This window comes from Trachemys scripta, chromosome 22 (assembly GCF_013100865.1).
Source record: "Trachemys scripta elegans isolate TJP31775 chromosome 22, CAS_Tse_1.0, whole genome shotgun sequence".
In the NCBI taxonomy this organism is placed as follows: Eukaryota; Metazoa; Chordata; order Testudines; family Emydidae; genus Trachemys; species Trachemys scripta.
In genome coordinates this window covers 15,479,439-15,504,007 of record NC_048319.1, presented here as the reverse complement: position 1 = coordinate 15,504,007, position 24,569 = coordinate 15,479,439, and the positions used below count along the sequence as shown (strand labels likewise).

Here is a 24,569-nt window from a genome sequence, read left to right as displayed (position 1 = left end):
GCCGCGGCCGGAGGCTCTGCTCCTCCCCTGACTCTTCGGCTCTGTTTAAGAACCGAGCTGCCCCAACGCTACCGGCTTCGGGCAGCCCCCATGCCTCCGGACCCCGGAGTCCGGGAGGGGAAGTGCCCGGCCGGGGGTGCCGGGTCCGGAGGCATGGGGGCTGCCTGAAGCCCATAGCGCTCGGGCAGCTCGGCTCTTAAACAGAGCCGAAGAGTCAGGGGAGGAGCACAGCCGCCGCGGGAGGGGAAGTGCCTGGCCGGCATTTTCCCGGACATGTTCGGCATTTTGGCAATTCCCCCTGGACGGGGGTTTGAGTGCCGAAAAGCCGGACGTGTCCGGGAAAAACCGGACGTATGCTAACCCTACATTAGATGGCTCAAAAGAGCTAGGCTCCCAAGTGCAATTGTCCTCACTCCCCTGAGTTTGGGCCAGGGAGGGGAATGGCAGGGGGGACCATGGCTGTGGGGGCTCAGTGGGGGAACATATGCTGGTGTTCCCAGAACCCTGTATTGTCCAGGGGCTGCAGAACATGGCCGGGTCCTGGTTAAGGGCACTGTATTGTCTGTGTGCCAGCTTGTAGCATGCACCACAGCAGAGTATTCTCTTTCTGTATTGTCTCCAGGAGTTGTCTCTGCATGTCTCTGGCCACTGCAACACTGTCTGTGGCTAGCTCCCTGTCATTTTCCCTCTCCAATCTAAAATACAACCTCCAATTCTCTGTTTACTTTTTTTGGAAGGGTTGGGGTGGAAACTCCTCAGCCATAGAAGATGATGGAGGCATGACTGCCTCATCCAGCAATGAAGATGAGATGGCAGTTTCAGGGGTGGCCTCCTCATCTGTCCTAGCCTCCTGTTCCTCAAATGTCTCCAATGTGGGGACTGGTTGGCGAGAGGGAGGTGCAAAACCTTGATCTCCCTATGAGATGGTACTGGTGGTCTGGCAAACTGTTGTCGATAGGCCACCCAGCAGTCCCAATACGGTCATTGTGGTCCATATGGAAGGGAAGGTGGCATACAGGGTTGGTTATATCACCCTTGGTGATCAGTACTATCCTCCTTCTGACTAGCCGGAAAGGGATTCCTGAAGGGGTATGTTGGTGAATCCCTGACTGAAACAGAGGGGACCGAATGAGAGTCTTCTTCCTCCTCCACATCATCCCATGTCGGGGCACCTGCTGAAAATGGATGCGTCTCCTACGGTGATGGAGGACAGTAACCCGGAGACCGGGGTCTTGATACTGAAAGGTGCTCGGTACCATAAAAAGCAGAGACTCTGGTTCATTTGATACCTAAAGATCCTTAGAGTATCAGAAGTCCTGAGGTACCGAGAAGGAATCCTGTACCAACTGAAGCCAACTGTTCCAACGATGAATGCACCTCAGCTGAAGGTGGGGCATTATTGTTTGTTCAGTGCTGAAGATGCCGAATGCACTGGTGTTGGCAGTTGGATAGACTGCATCGGTACTGAAAACTGGGCCGGACACATAGGTACCAATGGCTGGGCCAAACTCGACATGCCCTACGCTTGCTCTCTTTGCTGGTAGAGGGTACCGGGGCCCTAACAGAGCTATGTCTTCTCCTTGGAAGAGTATCAGTGGAGGAGTCCTTGGCCTCAACGGTACTCTCTGAGACCACAGACTTGGTCCAGGACCTAGTCCTTTTTGGAGTGGGCTCTTTGGTGAGAGTCTCCGTGTTCCTCTTCTGGGAGATGTGGGACTCCCCCAAGCAATGGATGCACTTAGAGTGGCCATTGCTTACAGCTATAGCCTCTCAGCAGGAGAGGCAGTGTTTGAAGCCTAGCGAGCCGGCATGCCCTGCCAGGAAAACAAGTTTACCAGAGGGAAAAGGGAGAAGAGAACAAACAACCCCCTCACTACCTATACAATCAAACTAAACTCACAACTAACAACCACTACACTAAATACCTTAACACTCAGGAAAAATAGAAAGGCTGAAGCATGCTCAAGGTGGACACACTAAGGCTCCGTTTCCGGCCAATGCAGTTGAGAAGGAAGGTGGTTTGCCCATGCACCCCTATAAAGTTTCGGTGTCTGGCACAAAGAGGCTTAGGGTGCACGTGCGGGCCGAATGGACACTGATAGCTGAAAGCCTCCAACCAAGTACTCAAGAGGCGCATGTGCAGGTGAAGTGGAGCACCCATAGGGACACTACTTGAAGAACAGAAGTTAGCACAGCAGTACTGTCATAAACATAGAGATAAAGGTAACAAAATCCCTCCTGGGAAGCTTTACTAAATCGCTTTAGCTGTATGGGGTTAAGAAGCTGAAATAACCTAGTTGGCACCTGACCAATGAGGAAAGAAGATACTTTCAACTCGGGGGCGGGGGGGATTGTTTGTGCTCTCTTTGTTGTTCCCTCTCTGGACAGAGAGAGAGACCAGGCAGGGACAACATCCCCTGAAAACATACCTGAAATGACCCATCTAAGATTACAAAAATTGTAAGTAAGGCAAGGAAATGCGTTAGATTATCTTTTGTTTTAGCTTGTGAATTTTCCCTATGCTAAGAGGTAGTTTTATTCCTGTTAATAACAGGAACCCTAACACATTGGCCCTTCTGGTCAGGTGACAACTAGGTTATTTGAGCTTCTTAACCCCTTATAGGTAAAGTGATTTAGTACAGCTTCCCAGGAGGGATTTTATGTTACCCTTATCTCCATGACAAGTATAGTGCAATAATAAATTGTAAAGGAATCAATTATGAAACACTTAGAGGAGAGGAAAGTAATCAGGAACAGTCAGCATGGATTCACCAAGGGGAAGTCATGCCTGACTAACCTAATTGCCTTCTATGAGGAGATAACTGGCTCTGTGGATGATGAGGGGAAAGCAGTGGATGTGTTATTCCTTGACCTTAGCAAAGCTTTTGATACGGTCTCCCACAGTATTCTTGCCAGCAAGTTAAAGAAGTATGGGCAGTAAGGAGGATAGAAAGCTGGCTAGATCGTCGGGCTCAATGGGTAGTGATCAATGGCTCCGTGTCTAGTTGGCAGCCGGTTTCAAGCGGAGTGCCCCAAGGGTCGGTCTTGGGGTCTGTTTTGTTTAATATCTTTATTAATTATCTGGAAGATGGCGTGGACTGCACTCTCAGCACGTTTGCAGATGACACTAAACTAGGAGGCGTGGTAGATACACTGAAGGGTAGGGATCGGATACAGAGGGACCTAGACAAATTAGAGGATTGGGCCGAAAAAAACCTGATGAGGTTCAACAAGGACAAGTGCAGAGTCCTGCACTTAGGAAGGAAGAATCCCATGCACTGCTACAGACTAGGGACCGAATGGCTAGGTAGCAGTTCTGCAGAAAAGGACCTAGGGGTCACAGTGGATGAGAAGCTGGATATGAGTCAACAGTGTGCTCTTGTTGCCAAGAAGGCTAACGGCATTCTGGGCTGTATAAGTAGGGGCACTGCCAGTAGATCGAGGAACATGATCGTTCCCCTTTATTCGACATTGGTGAGGCCTCATCTGGAGTACTATGTCCAGTTTTGGGCCCCACACTACAAGAAGGATGTGGAAAAATTGGAAAGAGTCCAGCGGAGGGCAAGAAAAATGATTAGGGGTCCGGAGCACATGACTTATGAGGAGAGACTGAGGGAACTGGGATTGTTTAGTCTCCAGAAGAGAAGAATGAGGGGGGGATTTGATAGCAGCCTTCAACTACCTGAAGGGGGGTTCCAAAGAGGATAGAGCTTGGCTGTTCTCAATGGTGGCAGATGACAGAACAAAGAGCAATGGTCTCAAGTTGCAGTGGGGGAGGTCTAGGTTGAATATTAGGAAACACTATTTCACTAGGAGGGTGGTGAAGCACTGGAATGCGTTACCTAGGGAGGTGGTGGAGTCTCCTTCCTTGGAGGTTTTTAAGGCCCGGCTTGACAAAGCCCTGACTGGGATGATTTAGTTGGGAATTGGTCCTGCTTTGAGCAGGGGGTTGGACTAGATGACCTCCTGAGGTCCCTTCCAACCCTGATATTCTATGATTCTATGAAAGGCAGATATATACCAAGAGTCCCTTGAGAGGCTCTTGTAGTAGTAAAAAGCAACAAAGAGTCCTGTGGCACCTTAAAGACTAACAGATGTATTTGAGCATAAGCTTTCGTGGGTGAATACCCACTTCGTCAGACGCATGTCTTGTAGTAGGAGGATTTTATGTTTGTATTTTATATAATTTAGAATGAAGAATAAAGAATAATAATGTAGCATGTATTAAATGTATTGGTATATGATTTGATCATGTCCTGCCAGCCACCCTTTTTGAATAGCAGAAAGGAATGGCCTAATGGGCCACTGGTAGAGATATATCAACCAGAATTTGTGTCTGTGCTGATTTCAAGGCAGTGACAGACCTTTCAGGGTCACCAATTTGTTGTAGGTTTAGCATTTTAAAATAGTAAAAGAATGCCACGATTGTTTTCTTTTGCATTGCAACTTGATGTTCCTGATCAAAATGTTGTGTAAATTAATTTTGTTTTGTGTGTGAATGAGGAATGTGTGTGTTAAGAGAGAAGTGTGAAGGCCATCGCTGAACCAGATGGTCTAGGGAGGAACTGGAGACAGATGGAAAGGCGCCAAGAGGCTGCAACACACCCCTATTGAAATGTCAGAGGAGGGCAAATTGACGACTCTAAAGATGAGACAGGTACCTATCAATGGGGACAAGATAGCTGTGATCAAAACCAGCATGGAGTAACTCCCTGAGAGTCTTGATGAAAGAACAACAAAGGATGAGAAGGACAATTTAATAAAACAAGCACTCGTCAACAATTGATTACAGCATGACAGTGCAAAATTCATTGGTCCCAATGAAGGAAAATCACTATATAAACAGGGTGCCTTGCCATGAGACTTTGGGTTCGTACTGCCCAGACGTTCCTGGAGCATTGTGTCGTGACTGACAGAACCCGGCTTCTCCCTATCGGTGATCAACCTAGCTGGCCACTAGGTTGATCCAGACTCTGGACTGGTAACTGTAACAGGACAGTGTGTGTGTGTGTGTGTGTGTGTGTGTGGTGTGATTGAATGCATATGCTAATTGTTGTATCTTCAATAAATGCGTCTTATTACCTTTTCCCCTGAAAAAGATCCCATGTGCTTCTTATAAGCATAACACTCTGCCTCCTGAGTCCCAGGCTGGGTTTCCTGCTGAGAATCAGGATGGCTTCTACATGCTCACCCTCAGGATTAAGTTCTAATTCTGGCTTTCCAGGGAGAGCTCTTCTCTGCCCTCCTCATTCTCCTCCTCTGATGACTCATGCTGCTTACCCATGGGAGAGGGAAATGCAGGGTCCACAGCTTCCTTGGGTTCAGTAGTGGTGCAACTACTCAAAATCCTGTGCAGCTCCTCAAAAAATGGACAGGTTATATTTCCATGGCCAGTCTGTTTCCTGGCATCCCTGGTTTTAGCATAAGCTGCTGGCTCTTTATCTGGCACTGGTCAGCAATCCAATTGGACCACTTGCAGACCTCTGACCAGCAATGTCCACAAACACATCTTTATTCTATTGGCTGCCCCAAGAAGCTGCTCCACCAATACTTCTCCCCAGATGGTGAGGAGATCTAGGGTCTCAGTACGGCTCCAAGCGGCTGCTTAAGGCATGTTGTAAAGGCTGCTGGAATGATATTGCTGCAGTGCCAATATATAGGAATCAAGGAGCAAATGGACCCATTCTGGCACATGCCAAATTTTAGTTAGGGGGAGGGGACATCCAGTCAACTTGACCCCAGAGCAGTGGAAGGCACACAGGTAAACACACAGGTCAGTAACGGATGCCCGCAGTGGAGGACTGCCAAAGTAGTGTGCAGCAGCATTGTGTGCACATGAACTGACCACACTAACTCAACTTGTATCAAACTTAGCACACTTTGAAAGAGGAGTTCAGAGTTTGCAATAAATGCAGAGTTGGGGCGCACTAATGAATTACATTGTGTGTATGCAGGTATTTTCATACCAGAGTACCTCGACTTAGCGTGGACTGAATCTCCCGTGTAGATAAGCCCGTTGACTCAAAACCTTATTAAAAATATTTGAGAACAAGGTGATGGTTTTACGTATTCATGGTATTTGTGTCAAGCACCAAAGCATTCTAAATCACACCATCTCATTACACCATAAGCCTCTCTGTAGAGAATTTCATTTTTGTGTATACTTAAGACAGAAAAAAATATGCTTACAGTAACCATTCACTCATTGAGAAAAGTGCCCATCTTAAAAAGCTTCTAAAATGCCCTGCAAACACACTGCTATTGGCATGACATGCTTCAGATGGTATATGTGAAATTATTCCATATAAATTGTGCTTACCTTTCCAATAGCTAACATGTCAGTGTAGCTGAGCAAAGCCACAGGAATATCAATCTCTTCATATTGACTCCAGTTACCTTTTGGGGGAGCCTGAAAGTCAGAACAGAAGTCTTTGTAGAGCTGGCTGTATTTCTTTAGTAGAGATAAAGGTCTATTTCTAATCATTTGAAAAGTTTTTGAAAGGAACAAGACATATTAACATTTGGGATTATAACAAAATGAGGATTATGCAGAAAATAAATCGAATGACTAACACAAAACAACAGTAAAAGTTACAAGAGGCCACTTTACTGTCCATAATAATGTGAATCTGTTCTAGTGTCCTTCAGTCTGTGTATGAGACATCAGTATCTCAAACCAACATCCATTCTGCATAGGCAGGAGAAGTAGATTAATAAACCTTTCCCTCATAGTAGATAAAAATAATACAATTTAGGATCATGTGCTGTTTTATGTATGCAAAAGATGGCTACATCCTGACCTTAGTATCACAATATATTTACCAGAACAGAAAAGATCCATTACAAAGACTTGCAAATCATTATCTATCAAAGAATAACGTTATTTATCTTACAAAAGCACCTACAGACTCCCTGCTCCTCAAATCAACTATAGAGCTGATTAATCCTTCATTATTAAATTTGCTTGGGCAAGATTACAAACAGCCATGTCTCACAAAGGCCTCTGAAAACAACAGATGTTTATTTGACTGGAAATGCAAAATATATTTCCAAAATGACATTTTATAGTGAGATTTTAAGAACCAGCACTCAGGTTAACATATTGCTTTAAACAATAAAAATGTGTATCAGCATTTCCCCAAAAGGATAGCATTAAGCTCCAAGAAATTTTGCATGGTGATGTCAGATTCAATTTAACTTTCTGATGACACAAGGGACAACTACCCTGGATTCACGTCCACATTGTGATGACATTCTCTGGTCATATCCAATATTAAAAGGATTTGTTTTTATAGTTTAACTCAAAAAACTGAAAAAAGATGTCAAGGCACCCCTAACAATGTCACACTCCAATAGGTCTGCAACCAGACAGATATCAGCCCCTAAAGGGCATAGCAGAAAAAGGCAACAAAAAACAGTTACTTAACTTTCATAATTGTTGCTCTTTGTGATGTGTTGCTTAGGTCCATTCCAATTAGGTGTGTGCATGCCACGTGCACAGTCACCGGAAAGTTTTTCCCCTAGTAGTTGGGTCGGCTGTGGAGCCCCCTGGAGTTGCGCCTTCATGGCGCTGCATATAGGGCCCTGCCAACCCACCACCTTTCCAGTTCCTTCTTGCTGGATTACTCTGACAGAGGGGAAGGCAGGTGGGTTTGGAATGGACATGAGCAACACATCTCGAAGAACAACAGTTACGAAAGGTAGGTAACCATTTTTCCTTCGAGTGCTTGCTCATGTCGATTCCAATTAGGTGACTCCCAAGCCTTACCTAGGAGGTGGGGTCGGAGTTCATGGAATCGCTGATTGAAGCACCGCTCTGCCGAATGTTGCATCATTCCTGGCATAATGGATGATAGCATAATGGGAAGTGAAGGTGTGAACTGAGGACCACTTTGCTGCTCTACAGATCTCCTGAATCAGGACCTGGGCCAGGAAGGCCGCCGAGGAAGCCTGAGCTCTGGTGAAATGCACCATCAGTGCAGGGGCAGGAACCTTTGCCAGGTCGTAGCATGCCTGGATATAGGACATGATCCATGATGATATCCTTTGGGAGGATACCAGGAGACCCTTCACCCTGTCCGCCTCCATGACAAACAGCTGCTTCAACTTGTGGAACGGCTTTGTTTGTTTAATATAAAAAGCCAATGCCCACCAAACATCTAGGTAGTGAAGCCTCTGTTTGGGACTGTTGGCTTCAGGAAAAAGACTGGAAGAAATATGTCTTGGCTGGTATGGAAATTTGAGACCACCTTCGGGAGGAACGATGGGTGAGGCCGAAGCTGCACCTTGTCCTTGTAAAAGATGGTATAGGGAGGGTGAGATGTGAGGGGCCTTCAGCTCAGACACCCTCCTGACTGAAGTTATTGCGACTAAGAAAGCCACTTTATAAAGAGAGAGCAGCGAGCATGTCGCTAAGAGCTCAAACAGAGGCTCTATCATCCACGAAAGCACCAGGTTAAGGTCCCAAGCCGGGGTTGGCCAATGGATTTGAGGATATAGCCTGTCTAGTCCTTTAAGAAAACGTTGCACCATCGGGCTAGCGAAGACGGAGCGGCCCACCTCTCCTGGGTGGAAAGCTGAGATGGCGGCCAGGTGAACCTTTACTGACGAATGTGACAAGCCCTGCTGTTTCAACTTTAGTAGGTAGTCCACGATAAAGGAAATGGGAGATTGTATTGGAGGGATACGGCTCTGCGAACACCAAATCGAGAATCTCTTCCACTTGGCTAAGTAGGTAGTCCTGGTCGATGGTTTTCTGCTGTCCAGAAGAATCTCCTTCATGGGGTCTGAGCATGAGAGGTCCAGTGGATTCAACCACGCAGCTTCCAAGCCATGAGGTGGAGAGATTCGAATTTGGGATGCTGGAGCTGGCCGTGATGTTGAGTGATGTCTGGAACTAATGGCAGAGTGATTGGCATATGCACTGATAGCTCCAGTAGCATGGTGTATCAATGCTGACATGGACAGGCTGGTGCTACCAGGATCACCGAGGCTCTGTCCCTGTGGATTTTGAGGAGGACCTTGTGAACGAGTGGGATAGGAGGGAATGTGTAGAAGAGGTGACCTTTCCATGGAAGAAGAAACGAGTCTGCCAACAAGCCCAGGCTGTGGTTCAGGAAGGAGCAGAATTGCAGGCACTTCCTGTTGCCCCTTGTGGCGAACAGACAGATCTGGGGAAACTCCCCATCGTTGGAAGATATTGCTTATTATGTCTGGGCAAATGGACCACTCTGGATTGTGAAAAGATCTGCTGAGATGGTCCGCTAGGTCATTCTGAGACCCGGGGAGATAGCACATTCAATACTCTTGGAAGCGTCCTATGCAGAACTCCCAGAGCTTGAGGGCTTCCTGACATAGGGGAGAGGAGTGTGCTCTCCCTGTCTGTTGATCTAAAACATCACTGTTGTATTGTCCATCAGGACTGATATGCATCTGCCCTCCAGATGAGGCCGAAAAGTCTGACACAGCAGACGAACTGCTCTCAGCTCCCTGACATTGATGTGAAGCAACAGTTCCTCTGGAGACCAGAGGCCCTGAATTCTGTGCTCTCTGTGGTGCACTCCCCACCTCATTGCCAAATGGTCGGTGACCAGACACAACGAGGGGTGTGGTTTGGAGAAGGCGACCCCTGCACATACCATTTGGGGGTCGAGCCATCACTGAAGAGACTTGAGAACCCACAGTGAAAGTGTGACTACCATCTAGGCTGTGTCTGCTCAGTTGATACCCGGATGCTAGCCAAGCCTGGAGAGGTTGTGAGTCTGAGCCTCGCGTGTTGTGCCACACACATGCAGGACGCCGTGCCCAAGGAGTTTCAAGCAATTCCTTGCCATGGCTGTACGAAGCCATCTGAGGTCTTGTATGATGTTGTGTATAACCTGAAAGTGGGACTGATGTAGGAACGCTCTGGCCTGCCTCAAGTCTAGCACCACCCCTATGAACTCTATTCTCCAAGTAGGGGTGAGTGTTGACTTTTGAGTGTTTAACAGGAGGCCCAGGGTGTCGAAAGTGATCTTATCAGGCTGACCGGTTGATCCACTTGTGTCCTGAAATGGCCCTTCACTAACCAGTCGTCGAGGTATGGAAATACCTGAACTTGACTTTTCCACAGGAAGGCGGCCATGACTGACATGCATTTGGTGAACACCCAAGATGCCGATGACCGGCCAAATGGGAGTACTGCGAATTGGTAGTGTGTGTCCACCACTACAAACCTTAGGAAGTGCCTCTGAAGTGGGATTATCGAAATGTGGAAGTATGCGTCCTTCAAGTCAAGGATGGCGTACCAATCTCCTGGATCCAGGAATAGGATAATGGTGGCCAAAGAGATCATACAAAACTTTAGTTTCTTCATGAACCTGTTGAGGTTGCCCAGGTCCAAGATGGGACTGAGGCTCCCCTTTGCTTTCGGTATTAGGAAATATTGGGAGTAGAATCCCTTGCCTCTGAGCTCCAGTGGAACCTCCTTTATAGCTCGTGACAATAGGAGGGATCGTATCTCCTGTACAAGGAGTTACTCGTGATAAGGGTTCCTGAAGAGGGTGGAGGGGATGAGGAGAATTGGAGAAACTATCCCATTTCTACTGGGCGAAGGACCCAACAGTACGAGGTGATTTGGGACCATGCCTGGTAGAAATGTGATAGACGTGCCAAAAAGGGGAAAGAAGGATGTAGTACTTGGGTTGGTATGTCACCCCCGGGCACATCTTCAGAAGGCCTGCCTGGGGCCCAGTGGTTGCCTGGACGACCCAGACGCTTGGGTGTTCGGGGGTTGGGGCTGGCGACACTGGTTGTGATTTCTGCCCTGCCTGCAATTGTGGTCCTGACACCGCCAGGGCATAGCCTGTGTCTACACTGGGTGGTTGGCGTGTGCAGCCCCAGAGATCTCAGAGTGACTCGGGAGTCTTTCAAGCTATGCAGCTTCGAGTCTGTTTTCTCTCAGAACAACATGGCACCTTTGAATGGGAGATCTTGTATAGTTTGTTGGGCCTCTGTGGGGAGGCCCGAGTCATGCAGCCAGGAGCAACGTCACATTGCAATGCCTGAGGACATGGTGCGAGTGCCCAAGTCTGCTGAGTTCAGTGCGGCCTGCAGTGATGTCCTGGCCACAGCCTTACCCTCATCCACCAGGGCCAAAAATTTGGACTTGGAACACACCAGGAAAAGGTCCAAAAATTTGGACATTGCATCCCACGATTTAAAATTGTAGTGGCTAAGGATCGCCTGCTGATTTGTGATGCAAAGCTGGAGCCCTCTGCTGGAGTATATCTTCCTCCCGAAGAGATCCAGAGTCTTCCAGTCCTTAGCTCGAGGAGTAGGCTCCTGCTGCCCTTGCCTCTCCCTCGTGTTAAACACCGCCACCACCACTGAGTCTGGCGGGGGATGAGAAAATAGGTATTTGTAACCCTTGGAGGGCATGAAATATTTTCTTTTGACCCCCTTCACTGTGGGAGTCAGAGAGGTAGGAGTTTGCCACAAAGTTCGGGGGAAGTGCCACCCTGGTGGGGCCCAACGGGGATAAAATGGGCACCACCACGTCTGACACTTTGGTGACCTCCTCTATCTGGATGCCCAGATTCTGAGCCACCTGCCTCAAGAGTTGCAGGTGGGCTCTGCTGTCAGGTGGGGGAGGGCCTGAGGAGGTTCCTGCTACCATCTCGTCGGGTGAAGATGATGAGCAGGCCCATGCTAGGGAAGGTTCCTCCTGCCCGTCTGGCTCCGCAAAGCAGCCTCTGTTGTCTGCCGCTGCCCCCATCCGTGAGGGGGACCCTAGTCCTGGACACAGCCCTTCCCTCAGATGCAACCAAGGAGTGCCTGGAGATGGACCCCTGTGACTGATGGTACGCCCATGGGGTCCAAAAAGGCCACTGCGCCGGCATTTGCGCTGGCACCTGCCATTGCACTGGCCATGGCACCGGAGGGAAAATCTGTACCATATTCACAGTCAGAGTTTCGCCAACTCCTGTGCCAGCTCCTTCGGGACGCATAGGAGCCTGCCTCAGAATTGGACTCCGAGGAGTTCAAACGTGGTGACCAAGATGGCGCCGTGCCCGTCAGTGCTGGGGAGATGGAGAGCAGTGCCGCATCATTCCTGCTTTCCCCCTGGACTGCACCAGTGCCGGGGGCTTCGGGACCGGTGCCCTCTCACATTGGTCAGGAGAGTGCAGAGCCGTCAGGGCTAGGACATCCCTGTCCAACTCGAAGGTCTCCAGCATGGAGAGAAGGTCTACGTCCTCCACTTGGCCCTTCTCAAGAGGCACCGGACTTGACAGGCCCCGCTGTGGGCCCGGAATCGACTGTGCCAGCTGCTGTGCATGTGGGGAGGAGTGGCCTGGCAGAGGTTGCACTCCTTTAGGTGGCTCACACTCTGACGCTCGAGAGGGGGAGTGCCCTGTCCATCTTCTTTTGTGGCACAGATGACTGAAAGCAGTGCTGTGATTCCACCCGGGAAGCAGTGTTCAGTGTCGGGGAGTGCCAGTGCCTAGGGTGTCTGACCCCAGCATCCTTCCTCAGTGCCACGTCCTGGATTGGAGCTGGTGCGCTGCACACCAATGCCGAAGAGCCCAGTGCTGTGTCCATGGGGCTTGATTCTGGCTGTGGCCACAGAGCTGCTTCCGTCAGCAGCAGCTTCAGCCTGTGGTCCCTTTCCTTCTTGGTTCCGGGGTGGAAATTCTTACAAATTTTGCACCTGTCCGTTTGATGGGACTCTCCCAGGCACTTCAGACAAGCCGTGTGTAGGTCGCCCTTTGGCATCGGCTTCTGGCAGGCCCCACATGATTTAAATCCCTGGGACCGAGGCATACCCCAGCCCAGGGAGAGGGAAGGGAAACGGGGGGAAAACCCCTGGTAACAAGGGTTCAACTAGTCTAAACTAATATTGAAAAACTATTTTTAACTATTTACAGAAATATATGTACAACAAGCAAACTAGAGGATTGCATGTTTGGACGACAGAAGAAACGCTCCAACGACCGTCACTGGCGGTAAGAAGGAACTGGAGAGGTGGTGTGTCGGCAGCGCCCTATATGTGGCGCCATGAATGCACGACTCCATGGGGCTCCATAACCAACCCGATGAGTACTGCTAGGGGAAAAACCTTCTGGCGACTGCAGGCGGCGCGCACACACCTAATTGAAATTGACATGAGCAAGCACTCAAAGAAGAACCAATCTTCATGCAACATCTGGTCCACGTCTGGCATATGATTCTATGAGAGACATGTATTTCCAGTGCTGACACTCAGATTTCATTAAACAGAAGCCATACTGCTGTATATTTCATTGGATTAATCTTTTGAATGCTAAGTCACAACACAGAACTAATATTTTGTTGAGGTCCAAGGAGCTGGTTTCACTGTTTTAGCCAAGTTTTTAATGATAGACAAGACTTCACGCAGGGGCATTACATATACACAAGTCATGATGGTTCCCAATGGGACTTGTGTGAGTAAAACCTCTGGCTTCATTAATAAATATTAAATGCCACAAATAGAAAAATTTAACAAAATTACTCACAAAATAGCAATTATTCAGGCAGTATATCAGAATGAACATATATTTTTCTGTTGGCTAAGAACACGAGTAACTTTATATCAGCTTCACAGCCCCTCGTACAGGTGCAAAATACTGCAGGCTGAGTCATCACATGTCCACAGAGAGACATGAATTCTAGGAAGAAACTTGCCAGGTCAGAAAACCCAAAAGTAAATAAGGTAAAAATAGCAACTCTGGGAAGCACTGAGACAATGCAGCTTATCAAGAATAAAGTCTAGATGAAAAATAAAGTTTTATAACCAAGACTAACATCAGAGATACATCAGTACTGCAGACAATAATTAGGAATATACTCACCAGTTTCTCTCTACTGACAATCAGTAACCCCCGGGCTCCATTGATCTGAGCAAGCCTGACTTTCTCATAGAAGGTGCAGTTCCCCCGCATCACCATAGGGATTCTGTTATGAAATCCCCCATCTGGTACATCAGAAGGAGAACACAAGACAGACGCTGTTTGATCCTGAAGCGGCAAGAGGGACTGGAGAGGAAGAAACATTAGTTGAAAAGTAAGAATCACTAGTTGAAAAACCAAGAGCAGAAACTATAGGAAAAAAATATCACTTTTAATTTCTTTATATTAAGCAAGAATTGCCATGTACAAAAACAAACAAACATACAAACAATCCACCCCACCACCACACAACTCCAGGATCTAAGGAACAGGCACAAATATCTGAATTTAAGTTGTAATAAAACACAACACTTATACAGACGCTCCCCCCGGATTATGCAAACCCGATTTACGCAAATCCGCATTTATAGAAAAAATTCCCTAAACTAAAAAGTTGGGGAGCACCTGTATTAGAATGATGTCAAGGTTACTTTGAACATTCAAGTCAGGAAACGAAAGTCAGAGTTCTCACAGTAGCATGAACTCTGACATGCTGCCCATCTTATCTTGTATTATAGACAGTACTATTAGCACCACCTATAGTTAACATTGCCCAACACTTAATATTATAAGACCCTATTTTCAGTTGTTTATAGCTTTGCCAATCTTTAACAATTTGGTCTGAAATTTTCCAAAGTGAGCATCTGCCCCAGCCTGAATTTTTTTTTGGAAAGTTACAGTTAAAATAGTTCAGCTGTTTCCAAGAACAAGACTGGGGAGAAATGTTTTGCCAATGTTAAAAAAAGAATCATACAATTGTTTTATTGAGAAACCTTAGCAATACCATGCTTGATGCAGGGAACTGACATTTTGCAAGGGGGAAGGGGTCGGCCTGGTGTCAGCATTGTGCTGTTTACCATTCCCATGCAAATTTGCCCAAACTTGGACAAATTGTAAACTTTTGAAAAATCTCAGTCTGCACATTCTCAGTACAGACTTTTGAGAACTAAGAAGCTAAATTATCCAATGATTGGATCTGTACTGAAGCTCCATCCCAGGGATTCAAGGCCTGAGCAAGACTTTCCCTGTAATTCAGGGTGGATAAAAACTAATTTCTACTGTGTGAAGGACTCAATGGTCTGAGGTGATTTGGGACCACGCCTGGTAGAAATCGGATAGATGTGCAGAAAAGGGGAAAGAAGGATCCGGTTAACAGGTTGGTATGTTGCCTTTGGACGCATCCTCAAAAAGGTCTGCTTAGGGCAATGGCGGTTTTGGTTTCTGGGTCGCCTGTGATTATGGTCCTGTCAAGACTGCCCCTGGTACGGTCGTGACATGGGCTGAGGCCTAAAATTGTTTATGCTGGGTGGCAGGAGTGTGCAGTCCCAGTGATCTCAGAGTGGCTCGGGAGTCTTAAGCTTTGGAGTCTCAAGTCAGTCTTTTCTGAGAATAGTGTAGTGCCCTCAAACAGGAGATCCTGGATTATCTGCTGTACCTCCCTGGGCAGGCCCGAGGCCTGCAGCCAGGAGCAACGGCACATTGTAATGCCTGAGGACATGGCTCGCGTTGCAGAGTACACCGAGTCCTCATCCACCAGAGCTGAGAATTCAGACTTAGAGTCCAGTGGGACAAGGTCCAAGAATTTGGACATTGCATCCCATGATTTAAAGTTATATTGGCTCAGGATCGCCTGCTGGTTTGCAATTCAAAGCTGAGCCATCTGGTGGAGTATATCTTCCTCCCAAAGAGGTCCAGTTTCTTTGTGTCACTAGCTCAAGGGGTAGGCTCCTGCTGCCTTGCCTCTCCCTCTCATTAACAGCCACAACCACCACCAAGTCTGGCGGGAGTGAGGAGTGAACAAATATTCGTAGCCCTTGGAAGGCACAAAGTATTTCCTATTGACACCGTTAGCTGTAGGGACCCGAGGCGCCGGCATTTGCCAGAGGGTCTTTGTGTTCTCCTGAATAGTTTTAATCGGGGAAGAGCCAGCTGTGACGAGTTTGGTCACAGAAAGCCCCTTGGGACTGTCACCTGATGTGCTGAAATCACCTCTGAGCCCATTTTCCCTAATGACTCGGGATTCCAGAGCCCTGCCGAGTCAGACACGCTAGCCAGCTGCAACACAGACCAAGGTCTGAACCACGCCCCCAAAGCTGCCGGCTTTAACTGAAAACCACTTGGCAGGTTACCTATCTCCAGCAGCCAGACACCCAGTTTTCAATGGGATCCAAACCCCAAATAAATCTGTTTTACTCTGTATAAAGCTTATGCAGGGTAAATTCATGAATTGTCCGCCTTCTAGAATACTGATAGAGAGATATGCACAGCTGTTTGCTCCCCCAGGTATTAATCACTTACTCTGGGTTTGCTACTAAACAAAAGTGATTTTATTTAGTAAATCCTACTTTTTATAAGTAATAACAGACAGAACAAAATAAGTTACCAAGCAAAATAAAACAAAATATGCAAGTCTAAGCATAATACATTAAGAAACTGAATACAGATAAATCTCACCCTCAAAGATGTTGCAATAAGCTTCTTTCACAGACTACACTTCTTCCTAGTCTGGGCCCAATCCTTTCCCCTGGTACAGTCCTTGTTAGTTCCAGCTTAGGTGGTAACTAGGGGATTTCTCATGACTGGCAGCCCCCTTTGTTCTGTTCCACCCCCTTTTATAGCTTTGGCCCAAGGCGGGAACCCTTTGTCTCTCTGGATCCCCACCCTTCCTTCTAAATGGAAAAGCACCAGGTTTAAGATGGATTCCGGTAACCTGTGACATGGTCACATGTCCTGTGAGACTTCATTCTTCCAGGGCTGGCCCACAAGTACCCAGGGAGGTTTGCAAATAAACAGAGCCATTTACAACCAATTGTCCTAGTCAATGGGAGCCATCAAGCTTCCAAACCACCATTAATGGCCCACACTTTGCATAATTACAATAGGACTTCAGAGTTATACTTCATACTTCTAGCTTCAGATACAAGAATGATACATACAAACAAATAGGATGAACACACTCAGTAGATTATAAGCTTTGTAATGATAACTTACAAGAGACCTTTTGCATAAAGCATATTCCAGTTACCTTATTTTCACACTCAAGCGTATTTCCATAGAACATTATGGAGTGCAACGTCACACCACCCTGGTGGGCCCTGCTGGGGATAAAATGTCCACCATTGGGCCTGACACCTCGGTGACCTCTTCCATCTTTATTCCAAAATTCTGAGCGACACACCTCAAGAGTTCAAGGTGGGCCCTGCTGTCGGGAGGGGGAGGCCCTGAGGACGCGCCTACCACCGCCTCGTCTGATGACTATGAGGAACCCCGAACCAGGGAGGGTCCTCCTGCCCATCTGACTCTAACTGCTGCGGCTCCACCCCCAAATTGGTGTCCCCTCGGTGCCGGTCGTGGCGCCGGCCACGGTGCCTTCCGCGGCGTTGATTGTAATGCCCATGGTAGACACAGTGTCGGGCGCAGTGCCAGTGCCGGTGCTGCTGTTGGTGTCGGACATGGTACTAGTGGTGGTGCTAGTAGTCGTAGCAGTGGCTGAAGCCCGAGAGAGATCCCTGGCCCTGGACGCAGTCCTTCTCTCTGATGCAACCAAGAAGGAGCGCCCAGAGACGGACCCCTGGGACTGATGGTAAGGCCATGGGGTCCAGAAAGGCCACTGTGCCGGGATCTGGGCTGCTACCTGCCATTGAGCCAGCCACAGCACCGGGGGGGAAAGGTCTGTGTCATCCCCACAGTCAGAGTGCCAGCAGCTACGGTGCCGGCTCCTCTGGGACACACAGGAGTCTGCCTCCGATTTGGACTCCAAGGACTCTGATCACTGATCACATGGAGGCACCGTATCTGTTGGTGCCGGGGAGATGGAGATCAGTGCCAAGTCATAGCAGGCTTGCCCTTGGACTGCAGCAGTGGCCTTTGTGGTGCCTGGAGCCTCGGGGCCAGTGCACTCTTACCCTGATTGGGAGAGTGCGGACTGGTGAAGGTTATAAAGGTCCCAGGCCGAATCGAAAGTCTCCAGCGTGGAGGGAAGATCCAAATCCTCCACCCGGGTCTCCTCTGGTGGTACCAGACTCAATGGCCCCTGCCGCTGGCCTGAGTTGATAGTGCCAGCTGTTGAGCAGGAGGGGAGGTGTGGCCCAGAACAGGTCGCCCTCCCTTGGGTGGCTCCCGTTCTGCGGCTCCCTGTCTATCTTCCTATGCTTCTTCCTTGGCACAGGAGACAGATCGGTGCGGCTATTGCTCCCACGCTGTGGGCTTTGGTGCTAAGGCGTGCTGGTGCCGAGGTTCTCTGACCCCAGAGTCCTTCCTCGGTGCCATGTCCCAGATCAAAGCCAGTGTGCTGCGCGTCAATACCGAGGAGCCGGGCGCCGTGTCCATGGGGCTCAACTTGGACTGAGGGCACAGAGCTGCTTCCATTAGCAGCAGCTTCAGCCTGTGGGCCCTCTCTTTTTTCATGTGGGGGCAAAAACGCCTACAAATTTTACACCTGTCCGTTCAATGGGACTCCCCCAGGAACTTTAGACAAGCCGTGTGTGGGTCACCCTTGGACATAAGCTTTTAGCAAACCCCACACGGTTTAAACCCCTGTGTCCAAGCATGCCGAGGAGGGGGAAGGGGAAATGGCGGGTAGGGGGAGAAGAGAACTTCTCCCCCACACAGTAACCCAAGTTCAGATAGCTAAACGAACTATAAAAACTTAAAAAAAAAAAAAAACCCACTATCTTAACTATTTACAGAGAAACTATGTTAGAGGATCGCTTGTGAAGACAAGAGACAAAACATCCCAATGATTGTCACTGGCGGTAAGAAGGAACTGGAGAGGTGGCGGGTTGGCAGGGCCCTATATGCAGCACCATGAAGGCGCGACTCCAGGGGGCTCCACAGCGGACCCAACCAGTGGTGCTAGGGGAAAAACCTTCCGGCCACTGTGCACACAGCGTGCACACACAATTAATTGGAATCAGTATGAGCAAGCAATTGAAGTAGTGGTGTTGTTTAGAAACACCAAGAAAGGGGCTAGAATTTAAAGGGCTCAAGGACGAGGTTGAAGACCCTAGAGAGGGCCAACCATTTGTTGAACTTTGTTACCACTGGAAGGGGAATGAACGCGAGAGGTGACCTGGCTGGAGGGCAGGGTCAGTGAGAACTGCTGAGGATAAAGATCGCCAGGGAGGAAGCTCTGGGGGATGCCCCACAGTTTGAAGATCACTGCTTTCGACGGTGTGAGACTTGGCCAGAGGGCTGAGCCACTGGAAATCCTGATGAGGTTAACAACCGACAGGGGGCACCGGGAGAAAGAGTGAGTGCAGGTTCGCACCTGATCAATAGGAGGCGCTCATGAGAGGTGAGTGCACACCCATCATACATCCTTTATAATTTGACCTAGTTTCTACTTCTTGTATGACTCTTTTTTGAGTTTTGGGTCACAGAACATCTCTTGGTTTAAGTGAGGGTGGCCTCTTGCCATACTTCCTATCTTTCCTACACACAAAGGCTCTTGTGCCCTTAATAATGCCTCTTTAAAAAACTGCCAACTCTCTTTTTCCATTAGACTTGCTTCCAATGGGCTCTCACCTACCAATTCTCTCAGTTTGCTAAAGTCTGCCTTCTTGAAGTCCACGGTCTTTAGTCTGGTGTTTTCCCTCCTACCATTCCTTAGAACCACAAACTCTATCATTTCATGATCATCTTCACCCAAGCTGCCTTCCACCTTCAGATTCTCAGCTAGTTCCTCCCTGTCAGAATCAAATCCAGAATAGCCTCTCCCTTAGTTGTTTTCTCCACCGTCTGTAATAAAAAATTGTCTCCAATGCATTCCAAGAACTTGTTAGATAATCTGTGCCTTGCTATGTTATTTTCCCAACAAGTTCTGGGTAGCAGAAGTTCCCCATCACTACCAAGTCCTGTGTTTTGGATGTTTCCATACAAGGAGATTAAAAAGACTGGAACTTTTCAACTTGGAAAAGAGACGACTAAGGGGGAATATGATAGAGGTCTATAAAATCCTGACTGGTGTGGAGAAAGTAAATAAGGAAGTGTTATTTACTCCTTTTCATACAATAAGAACTAGGGGTCACCAAGTGAAATTAATAAGCAGCAGGTTTAAAACAAACAAAAGGAAGTATTTCTTCACACAGTGCACAGTCAGCCTTGCCGAGGATGTTGTGAAGGCCAAGACTATAACAGGGTTCAGAAAAGAACTAGATAAATTCATGGATGATAGGTTCATCAATGGCTATTAGCCAGGATGGGCAGGGATGGTTTCCCTAACCTCTGTTTGCCAGAAGATGGGAATGGGCGACGGGATGGATCACTTTATGATTACCTGTTCTGTTCATTCCTTCTGAAACACCTAGCATTGGTCACTGTCGGAAGGCAGGATACTAGGCTAGATGGACCTTTAGTCTGACCCAGTATGACCGTTCTTACGTTTTTATTCACTAGTTCTTCCTGTTATTCCCCATACTTCTTGCATTAGTATACAGACATCTAAGATGTTCATTAGATTTCCCCTTTGTATTCCCTCTTGTCTCTCCTTTTATCCATGCTGCGACTTCCCATGTTCCCCAGAGATTCTGACCCTGCACCCACGGGGCTCTACATTTTGAATTTACTTGTGGGCTTTTGTCTCCTGCCCCCATCGAACCTAGTTTAAAGGCCACCTCACTAAGCTTGCCAGTCTGTATCCAAAGATACTCTTCCCCTTCCTTGACAGGTGGGCCTAATCTCAGCAGACCACCTTCTCAGAACAAGATCCCATGGTTGAGGAAACCAAAGTCCTCCTGGAGACACTATCCAGGTACCCATGTATTTACCTCCAGGATGTATAAGTCTCTGCCTAGACCCCTACCCTTGACTAGAAGGATCAATGAGAACACAACCTGTGCTCCCAGCTCCTTCAACCTCATTCCCATAGCCCTGTAGTCACTTCTGATCTGCTCATGGTCATATCTTGTAGCTCCATTAGTGCCCACTGTGGCAGAGCCCCAGTGGGTCCTGTGCTTCTAGGCGGTATATGCTAGCCTCAGTGGCTCACTGTGACCCTCCACGTAGCCCTTCTCTCTCTAGGGCCAGGGTTACAGTCTACTGAGCCCTTTTCAACATAGGCCAGCAAGGAGGTTAGTGAGAGAACTCCCACAGTCTCTGTTGTCAAGTATCAGGGGGTAGCCGTGTTAGTCTGTGTCTACAAAAACAACAGAGTCTGGTGGCACCTTAAAGACTAACAGATTTATTTGGGCATAAGCTTTCGTGAGTAAAAACCTCACTTCTTGGCATCCGAAGAAGTGAGGTTTTTACTCACGACAGTCTCTGTTGTCCCTAGGTGCTTGTTTTAGAACAGTTTAGCCTCCTGTCCTGACTTCCCCTCCCAGGAGATGTTCCTGTAGTGGTGGGTTGGGGGGAACCCGGGCCCACCCTCTACTCTGGGTTCCGGCCCAGGGACACTAATGGTAGCAGCTGTTGGCAGCGGGTAATAAACCTTGCCGCCAAAGACAGAGCAGCCACCGCCGAAATGCCGCCAAAGACCGTCAGCAACTGAAGGACCCGCCGCCGAAGACCCAGACAGGTGAGTAAAAAAAACCCCCCAAAAACGCCCAGAACAAAATATCTTATTTCGGTTGGGATGTGGGACAAACGCCTCAAAATCGGGACATCTGGTCACCCTACTTAACATGTACACAAGCATTTGCAAAAGTCATCCAATAAGAGAATGGAAACTATTCCAACCAAATCACTGGTGGGATTAGACCAGATGGGTTTTATTCTGACCTGCATAATGATCATCTTAATGCCCAAAAGCATGAGATTTGCTTATCTTTATTTTAAGATTGGAAAATTGCAAGTAATATTGCTCATAAAGATGTATTTTTTATTTTGGATTTCAACATATGGATATAGAGAGACAAGTTCTTCAGGTCTGAAGAAGAGCTCAGTGTAAACTTGAAAAATGGTCTCTCATCAACAGAAGTTGGTCCAATAAAAGATATTACCTCACCCAACTTGTCTCTCTAATATCCTGAGACCGACACTGCTACACCAACACTGAATACAATATATGGACATAGACAGAAAAGGATGCCTATTTCAGTTTTAAGTATCATCATGGATAATTAAAAATACAATTTAACTCAAACAAGACCAGCAGTAACAAAACTGGTGACCTTTCTCCACACAGACAATGGACAACCTCTAAACCAGTGGTCTCCAACCTTTTTAGGCTCAAGATCACTTTTTGAATTTAAGTGCAACCCAGGATCTACCCCATCCCTTCCCCAAGGCCACATCCCTTCTCCAAAGCCCTGCCCCGCTCACTCCATCCCCCCTCCCTCTGTTCGGAGTGTGGGAGGGGGCTCTGGGCTGAGTCTGGGGCAGAGGGTTGGAGTGCAGGAGGGGGTGAGGGGTGCAAGCTCTGGGAGGGAGTTTGAGTGCAGGAGAGGGTGCAGGCTCTGGGCTGAGGCAGAGTGTTGGGGTGCAGGAGAGGGTGCAGGGTGCGGGCTCTGGCCTGGGGCAGAGAGTTGAGGTGAAGGAGAGGGTGCGGGCTCTGGGAGGGAGTTTGGGTGTAGGAAGGGGCTCCGGGCTAGGGCAGAGTGTTGAGGTGCAGGAGGGAGTATGGGGTGCTGTGTCTGGGAGGGGACTCAGGGCTGGGGGTTGGGTTGTGGGCTCCCTGCCTGTCCCGGCCCCACGCCACTCCTGGAAGGGGCCAACGCGCCCCTGTGGGGGCAGGAGTCTCTGTGTGCTGCTCCTGCCTGCAAGCACCACCCGCGCAGCTCCCATTGGCCGGGAACGGGGAACTGCGACCAATGGGAGCTGCGGGGATGGTGCCTGCAGAGAGGGGCAGCATACAAAGCCACTTGCTCCTCCCCCCATGGGGGTGTGCTGGCTGCTTCCGGGAGCGGCGTCTGGCCAGGGCAGGCAGGGACGTGCCTTGCACCACCGGATTTTTAGCAGCCTGAGATTGCAATTGCGATCTACGAGTTGGTGACTACTGCTCTAAACCCTAACCTCCCCAATAAAACGCCTCACACTCTTATCCAGATCCACAACCACAGCCTTATTGTGTGCACTAAAGGTCAACAGATTTGGACTATTATGGGCCACGTGGGTGGGTGAATTCCAAAAAGTCAAGACACCCTCAGAGAAAGGGCCTCACTCTCCAAGCAGCTCTCTTCCTTCTATACCAAGGGAGCTATAGCACAAGCATCTCCACTGATTTAAAGTGTGGCAATGTAACATACAGAGAGCAGTGTCTCAGGTAGACAGACCACATTCCATTTAGGGACTATTAGGATATATAATAAAACATACGGACCTTAACTCCTTCCAGAAACCCATGGGAAGCCAATATAGATTTCAAAGCACTGGTTTCTTGCACCCATGGTGAGACACCACTTAACAAGCAGATCTTCCACCTTCTGCCCCAGCTTCAGGGCTGATAAGGTGCAGCACCATGTAGAGTATAGTGCAATACTCTAATCTTGAAATGCCCGTCACTGTTGCTATACAAGCCAACAAACTCGACTGACACACTCAAAAAGGCCCAGAAAACTTTTACTAGTTGTTTCCATCATCACTATCTCAGTCTTCTGTGGACTGAGCCTCAGTCAACTAGCCTCAAAACTTTTAAAAAATGACATTAGGCCCTCATGTGAGGTGTGACAATAGCAATGAACTGGGACCCATTTTAGCTGTATAACACAGAATAAAGTGATTAATTTTTAAGCATGTCCCAATCAATGTCACAAAGTCCTGCTTACAAGTTGTGCTCTCCCCACAGACTACAGCTCCCAGCATGCAATGCTTCCTTGAACCAAGCAGCCCACTCAGTCCGAGGTGGAGTACTGCATTCTGGGACTCGGTCTACATGAAGCCACACTTTCAAACTGAAGAAAAAGATGGATGCAATCTTCCCATTTTATGCAAATTGTGTGCAGCCCTCGGGTTCCTGACGAGTGCAGCCCTTAATTTGGGCACCCCGGCTTATATATAAGAGCCAACGTGCAATGTCCTGTAATCAGACAACATTAAGAGTGAATGCAGTGTGTCAAGGTGGAATGGGGTAACTTTCAGTGTCCTTGAGAACAATGAGAATCTGAATTAAAGACCCTTCTGAAAGAAAGCTATTACCCTGACAAAGAAACCACACCACTAAAGAAGCAGAGTAGTGTAATTAAATTTTTTTATTAAAGTTAATTTCAAACATTAACTTTAATAACAATTTTAAAATCCTCTTTCCTGCTAATCTCCACAGTAAGCTTTGACCAAATATTTTAATTTGGGGTCTCAGATCGAATATAACTGACTAGTGCAGCTCAGAGGACTGGAAGAAAGCAGCAAGAACTTCAAGACTACAGGAAATGAGAACTATATCACAAGAGACTATATAAGAAAGCATTACCTAAATGAGATGGTTGCCATTGCTGAACAAACAAGCAGACAAAATTCAATGTTGGTAAGCGCAAAATTGGAAAAAATAATCTCAACTATATAAACACACAATGATGGGCTCTAAATGATCTGTTACCACCCAAGAGAGAGATCTTGAGGCACCGGGATAATTCTCTGAAACTTCTGTTCAATGTGCAGCATCAGCAGTCAAGGGAGGAACTATTAGAAAACAGATAGGAAATAAGACAGAAAATATCATAATGCTGCTATATGAATCCCTGGTGTGCC

General features: G+C 47.9%; 1 protein-coding gene across 2 annotated transcripts in view; it reads right to left on the bottom strand.

Annotated features, from left to right (window-relative positions):
* Positions 1 to 24,569, bottom strand: part of SPPL2B (signal peptide peptidase like 2B) — a 99,082-nt gene that overhangs the window by 36,340 nt on the left and 38,173 nt on the right. For both annotated transcript variants that reach the window (XM_034755333.1, XM_034755334.1), the window contains exons 3-4: positions 13,851 to 14,033; positions 6,320 to 6,409 (exon numbers count right to left, since the gene is read on the bottom strand). In XM_034755333.1, coding sequence (XP_034611224.1) covers positions 6,320 to 6,409; positions 13,851 to 14,033 — 273 coding nt within the window. The remainder of the gene's footprint in view (positions 1 to 6,319; positions 6,410 to 13,850; positions 14,034 to 24,569) is intronic.